Source organism: Mandrillus leucophaeus, unplaced genomic scaffold (assembly GCF_000951045.1).
Source record: "Mandrillus leucophaeus isolate KB7577 unplaced genomic scaffold, Mleu.le_1.0 Scaffold841, whole genome shotgun sequence".
NCBI classification, from domain to species: domain Eukaryota; kingdom Metazoa; phylum Chordata; class Mammalia; order Primates; family Cercopithecidae; genus Mandrillus; species Mandrillus leucophaeus.
Genome location: NW_012109153.1, coordinates 1,357,717 through 1,365,141, shown reverse-complemented (window position 1 = coordinate 1,365,141; position 7,425 = coordinate 1,357,717). Strand labels below are relative to the sequence as shown.

Here is a 7,425-nt window from a genome sequence, read left to right as displayed (position 1 = left end):
AAAAAAAAAAAAAAAAAAAGAACTCCAGCATGACCAGGAAAGAACTGGGGAAAAACTTCCAGAATCAACTGAACTAATTTTGAACTTGCTACTAAGCTGTGTTATATTCCACTACCTGCCAGACACCGAGCTAGATGTCATCAGTTTTCACAACAAAGCTACAAGGTCTTGTTTTCTTCATTTCACAGATGAGGATGTTTAAGCCGACATGATGACAGACCACCTACTAACTAGTTTGGGCAAGTTATTTAACTTGTCTAAGGCAGTTTTCTTACATGAAGATAATGCTACCCTCCTCTAATTGTTCTGAAGATTAAATGCTTATAAATATACATGTATGTATATATGTACATCCAGAAACATACTACCATAGTGTAGCATTTAGTAGGAGCTTAATAAATATCTCTGGTACCATCCAAGCAAGAAAAAGAATTCCTAAGATATGGTGATGGTAGCATAACTAAGTCCAGAATTTCTTTTATGTATACATAGCTTTATTTTGAGCAGTCATCTTTGATGTACAGGCTGCTTCTCTTCCTCTTTTGAAGGTACTGGATGTAAGCAGAGAAGGCAAAGAAGAAGTATTCTATGGACCTACACTCCCTTTTGCTTCCAATGGAATAGCAGCATGCTTCCTTCCAGCTCCATATTTCACATGCCCTAACCTTCAAACTCTTCAAGTGCCTCATCACAGGATTGGCACCATCTGAAAAGCCAATGCCATCATGAACAGGAGGAAAACATAGCCCTGACTGTTGGATACTGGGCATGAAAAGACTCAGTGCTCAATGCTTCCTTGTCTTGCTTTATAGGTCTTGTATTCTGATAAATTTAAGCAAAAAATGAACAATTTTCTAAAATACATTATTAAAAACTCTTGTCACCCTTCTCAGTGTATGTCAACATGCAATATGTATGACTTTTATTGTGGTATAGCTTAGTGCCAACTTAAGGTACATTGTGTCCCAAGGGTCTTTAGAGCATTCTTTGTACACTTTTTCTAATCAGCACTGTCTTAAGACAACATAACACTGTTAGTAAGGCAATTTATTGGACAAAATGGCATCGATGATCTTAAAAAATATATATTCTGTACTTAATCCCTTTATTATTTAAAGCGGGGCTTGTAATTTTTCTTTTTAAAATTTAACATTAAGCAGCCCTACTCAGTAGAGACTCAGCATTATGACATCATAAATTTTTAAATACCATATTTTATTCAAGGTGATACGAATAATAGACATACACTGGAACAGCAGTTGAAACACCCAGATTTTTCACCTTGGTTACGCTGACCTTGGGTCAGAACTTAACTTTACAATGCTTCAGTTTTCCCACCTTTTAAGGAGGACAATTACTGATTGCCATGTTAATTTAAAAGAACATCATGAGGATTAGGCAAACATTTTGAAATACTTTGCCCAAGAAAAAGAAAAATGTTACTGAAATTACAAGGTATTTTACTGTCTTTAGAACCTTGTAAATGAACAGGGAGATTATTTTTGAAGTTTAAAAATTACTAGATAGAATTTGGAAACATGTTATGGAATAAATGATTCTAAAAAGCATGTGAAAGAGACACACAATTAGGAAATAGGGAGTTTATTAAAATCAAAGATATCTAAACTTGTACAGATATCTAAACTTGCCTCAAGTAACTCTCAGATGTCTCATTTAAAATCATTTAGTGAAAAATGACATTTAAAGCTAAAAAATAATTTAGTTGTACTAATTATGGTACCATAAAGTGCTTTGACATAAATTTGAACCTAGAATTGGCAGTTCTAATAAAAGTTTTTCCACTTTGTTAAAGGTTATGTCAATCTTGAGTGCTTGTGGGATTCTTCTCCACCACCAATACATATTTTATTACTATCACTTTTAATAATGCATAGGAATTCTTTTTTAGGCTAGTTTTTGAGTTTGCTTTGTCTATAACAAAAAATAAATACAATAACTTAATAATCACATTTGAAAACAAATTTAACAAGTATAATGTGAGTTTTTCTTTTTTTCCTAACTTCCTCAGGACCTAGGTCACCTTTATTAAAAGGAAGAATTCACTGTTTTTTCCTTGACAGTTTAATCATTCAGCAATCCCTCTCTTAAAGGAAATTGTTATTTTATTCATGTAACCATTTTTTGTAATCAAAAGTGAATAAAAATGATCTTTTTGTCTCACAGAATTCACTATCTTCATATATCATTATACATAAAACATAGAAATAAATACATGGTTTCTGGTTATTCAGATTTAAAGGGCAGGAAGGAGACTAGGGAGAAGGAAAACGTAAATTTTTAAAAGAATAGGAATTTAGTATAGACTAAATTCCTTAGTATACTTAGTATATTTCCTTTAGTATAGACAAACCACCGTTGAGGACAGTTCTCAACAGTGAAAATTGACATTGACAATTGATATTTAGAATGAAGACAGCTTCTTTAAATGGTTTAAGCCATCTAAACTAAATTTTAAAAATGCCTTACCAAGGCAGGAAAATGAACTCCAGTATTTCAGAAATCTTTTCAACAGGGACTTAAGTATTCAGCTATATTAATTTTTCTACTTGGGACATGAATTTTCTCTCTAGCAGTTTTACCTAGTAAAACTATGAAAATCTATTTGTATTCCCAGGCCCTACATCCAATCAATGAAAGGGAAAGCTCTAAAAACAAGCTTACCCAACTAATGGAAAGGTAGCCTGAGACTACCCTCATTTCTGTATATATTTTTAACAATTCATATAAAACAAATCAGCATATATTATCAACCCCTCCCAAGTGATCTTTATAATGTAATATTCACAAATATTACAGAACTGAACTCAGAATTTTAAAAAGTTTTACCAGGTTCAGACACATCCTTTATAACTATAGCCAAGAGTAGTACAAAAACATAACATCTCTTCCCTAAAAGGGAAAAAAACCTAGATAAGTTATAATTAGATCCTTTTATTCAAGGTTATCAATAATAGAATTCTATTAAACTATGTCTGGTCATATGAGCCAAATTTCACTGAAACTATTCAAAATACATTTTCGATTTAAGTGAACTACCCTATAGTAATTCATCTTCCATTTCCATTTTTATTCTTCAAAATTAAAGGTTATATTGTATTTGTAATGTAAATTATTATACTAATGTGAATTTCTATAGGAAGGTCATGAGACTTGCAAACATTTAAATATCACTTCAAGTTTTTACTTTAAAAGAGAAAACAAAATACAGTACCACACAGATGATAACAGATATTCTTGGTGTTAAAGGAAAAGCCAGCAAAGATGTGAATTTCTAAAATCATCTGTACAATGCAATAACACTTCTTAGATCCTTAATAACAAAATAGCAATTAGGTAATGATTAGGGTACTTTTCATACTTTTTCCTTCATATTTTCTTCACACTTTAACCACATGTACATCAAACTCGTTCAGCTACCACGACATCGGAAAACCTAACTTTCTATAGTTTTACCACAAATATAAAAACATCAGTAATAAGATAGAAATTATTCCTTCTGGTAACATGGCTCATTTTTACTTTAGCTTCCACATAATGAATCTGTTATAAAAAGGAAGTTTTCAATAATCAAGGGCACAATGTAAGTTAAATATATACTTTTATTACTATATATAAATTTTTATCATATGCACAAATAACTCATAAATATGTATATAAAATTAAAATGTCCACAATTTTTCTAGAAGCACAATTCACAAATGCAATGCATTGGACGCCATTGGCACAACAAAAATTTTAATAAGTATAAACTGGTCAATTCCAACCATTTGGTAATTTACAATGCAGGTTATCACACTATCAAAATACACATTTCTTATTAAATTTGTGAAGAATATGCTACGTTGCTAGCTTCCCAAACCAACTGTTTCTATCCAAATAAAGCATATTATTTATATTGGCATACTATACTCTTGCCTGACAAGGCAATATTTTTAACTCTAAGAGGGGTAGGCAAAAGATCAGTTTTTTGGAAAATATAAGATTTATATAAAAAGTCTGGATAAAAAAGCAGTGGTTTAGTACAGATGATTCAACTTTTGGTGAGGTTTCTGTATCTATTTACCTTTCAGACATGGGGAGACATGAGTGGTATGATAACATGTACGGTTTGGGGAAGGCAGATTTCTAAAGGCTTTTCTCGACTGTAGAAGCTTGTCAAATTTTTATATAACACATAATTTTAGCTGTCAAAGATTCTGTGAAAGTACATGGAAACAAGTCCATGTAATTATTTAAGAACAAGGTAGTTTAAAAAATTTGTTGTAAAGCATGGAAGAAAATAATAATAGGTAATGAAAACCCACAAACATCTGACTCACAAATATTATATAGATGCTGAGGTAGAAAAAGTCGAATATGCTTAAGAAGAAAACGTATGAAGGACAGGTATAGATATACAAGTTTTAAACTATGAAATTCTTCTAATGCAAATGAACTCAATACTGAATGACTTTTCCACAATCCTCCGTGCTTCCTTCCTCGCCATGGAAACGTTCTAATTAAATTGAAATTTAAATCATAACCAAATCCAAATGCCTAATAAAGTCCTTTATCACTGTTGTCCTTCAATCGTCTTTTATACTCTATCTGGTATTGTATAGATATTATTTGACTGGAATACTCATGTCTCCAAATGTGTATTTTAATTTTCTTCCTATTTAAGTGTCTTCAATTTCTATAGGAAGCAGGTCCTATACAGTTTCCACACTGTAAACTGAATGAGGCTGAGTGTAGGATGAACATGGCAATCAGAGAAAACTACTAAAGGAGCCTCTTGTTTGGAAAGAGATAAGCTTGAAGATAAAAGGTACAGTCAGATAGGTAGCAGAAAGTCTCCAGACTGAAGGGTTTGAACATCACCTTATAAACAATGGGCAGTTATTGGAAGTCCTTGAGCAGAAAAGTAACAAGAGGAAAACAGTATTTTAGGAATATACATTTCAGAACATAAGATGTAGGAGAGGACACCAGAGGTAAGGAAATAAGTAGTGCCCAACAGAAAAAACAAACATCAAACCAGTGGATGCAAGGCATTGCAAAAAGAAAAAAAGAAGCCTAAGAGCCTGTAATGGTAATCAACTGAAAGTGGGAGAAAAACGAAGAACCTAAAATGCCTCTGACATTTCAAGGCTAAATAACTTGGGACAATAGGGTATTCCCTGGGTAGAAAATCAAAGCAGGAGGTAGTCTGAAATAGAAAGTGACATGGGTAGCTTGACATGTTGCCTTGAGATTTCAGGAGACTCCAACTACAGAGGTTTAGAGATAAATTAGCACTAGAAAGAGATTTAAGAGATAAAAGGTGGAGCTATCAGTTCACCACTAACAGAATGTTGAGACAAAGCAGATGAAGGGTCATATCTTACGACTGGGGACAGGAAAGAAGACCATGAAGGTGCTCTCAAGATACAGTGGTCATTTCTTGATATGTCTGGGGATTGGTTCCAGGATCCCCTGTGCATACCAAAATCTGCACATACTCAAGTCCCGCAATTGGCCCTGAGGAACCTGCCTATACAAAAAGTTAGTCCTCCATATACTCAGATTTTGCATCCCACAAATACTAAAGGACAAAGAACATGAGAAAGGAGAACAAACTCAGATTTGATCAAAAAAGAATGGCTTATATTACACTGGTAGAAGAAGTAGCCTCCGAAATTACAGGGTATTTAGGGAAAAGTGGCTATTAAAGAAGCAGGTATAAGGGACTCCAAGTCTGGGAATGGAAGAAGGCAAGATTGTAGTAGTAAGTGAAAGATCAGTGAAGATTTTTTAAAAAAGGAACTGAGCCATAAATTTTCTTCTTTCGTCAACTAAAAAAAAAAGCTTTAAAAAAATTTTACTTATACATAAATACAAAACATATAATACACATACATATTGTTACAGACTTTGTTGTTACCATTTTTAAGTACAAATTTTAGTTATTGTTAGTATCTACAGATATATGTCCTAAAGCATGATTCAGTAGCAGCTTTTCCTATCCTTTAAATGTTTCATACTCTAAGAAGCAAGATTCTCAAACATATCTTTAATCAATCTCCTTTGGAAAAAAAAAAAAAAAACCACATATATATACACACACACACATATACACATAAATAACCTCTTTAAAGGCATCACCTTAAATAGATAAAACTCCTCAGTAACTGCTGGAACTTGCCAAGCCATACATTATTTGTTTAGTAAGTCACTATCATGATGAAAAGAAATTCAGTGTTATGAAGTCTATTAATTAAGCAGCCTTAAGCTTTCGTTTATTCCATTTGATGAAGTTGATTTGAGAGAAAGACCATTTATATGTTATGAAAATAACAGACACTCCTTCGGATTTCACAGATTACAATTAAGAGAGAGCTATTAACTATAGAATGCTGATTGCAAAGTATTTCTTTTTTAAAGATACTCCTTGAGCCACAGAAGGGTTGAAATGTTTTCTTGAAGGAAGAGTAGAACCACGATAAAGACTATAATCCCAAGAAGGAAACAAATTACTTCAAAGTTAGAAAATATGATGTAAGAAAACATTGGAAAGTGGGATCATTCATCTGGGACATATCATTAGAGAAAGATAAAATTGAGAGGTGTTCTTTGCCTTAATTGTGCATGAGTAATAAACTAATCATGTCTGTACATTTCCTAACAGAATATGGGCCACCAAATGTTTTCACATTTATCCCATTGATTCTCACAATAACATTGTCAAATAGTAAATGGGTTCTTCTTTTCTTCTCCATGAAGAAACTAGACTGAGAAAGGTTATGTAACTAGCTCAAGATCATAAAGCAAAGCTGAGTTTGAAACCCAGGTGGGTTCCCAAAACTAGGACCGGAGTTCTTTCAACCAAATAATGATCGCTATGAAAAGGAGTCAAGGACAAGATCCAACTGGTAAAACAATCTGGATGAGGTAAGAGTTCAAAAGTTGAGAAACAATGTTGTTAAAGGAAACTAAACAGGTTTCTTGGATAAAATGCTAAGTTATAAGAAGCTCTGGCTAAAGAGCAAGAAGATAGATCAGCTGACTTCTCAGACCACTACTATTACTACTTTTCTAGAATATTTTTATTTATTCTCCTCTTAAAGTCTCCTTTATTTCCTCCTCCTGATATGATTTTTTAAAATGACAACTGCAAAAGAAATCATAAATAAAGAAAAAATTTGGCAACTCTTGGAACCTAAATATAAACCCTGTTGGCATGTTTACACTTTTTTTGGATATCAGCTGTATAATTCTTTAGCCAGATTCAGTCTCATTCCTAACACAGTTAAGTGTGCTTTGTAAGGGTTTTATTTATTAACTTGCCTCACACATATAAAAAAGAAAAACAAATACACAGTCATATTTCCCAACACCTTTCCCCCACCAAAAAAAACAGTATAGGGTAGCCAGTATAATGTATTA

The 7,425-nt window shown here is 32.7% G+C and overlaps 1 protein-coding gene across 5 annotated transcripts in view; it reads left to right on the top strand.

Moving 5' to 3' along the window:
• Positions 1-2,184, top strand: part of KLHL32 (kelch-like family member 32) — a 226,282-nt gene extending 224,098 nt beyond the window's left edge. For all 5 annotated transcript variants that reach the window (XM_011968388.1, XM_011968387.1, XM_011968385.1 and 2 more), the window contains one exon: positions 549-2,184. In XM_011968388.1, coding sequence (XP_011823778.1) covers positions 549-710 — 162 coding nt within the window. In that variant the 3' untranslated portion in view covers positions 711-2,184. The remainder of the gene's footprint in view (positions 1-548) is intronic.
• Positions 2,185-7,425: the final 5,241 nt, after the last annotated feature.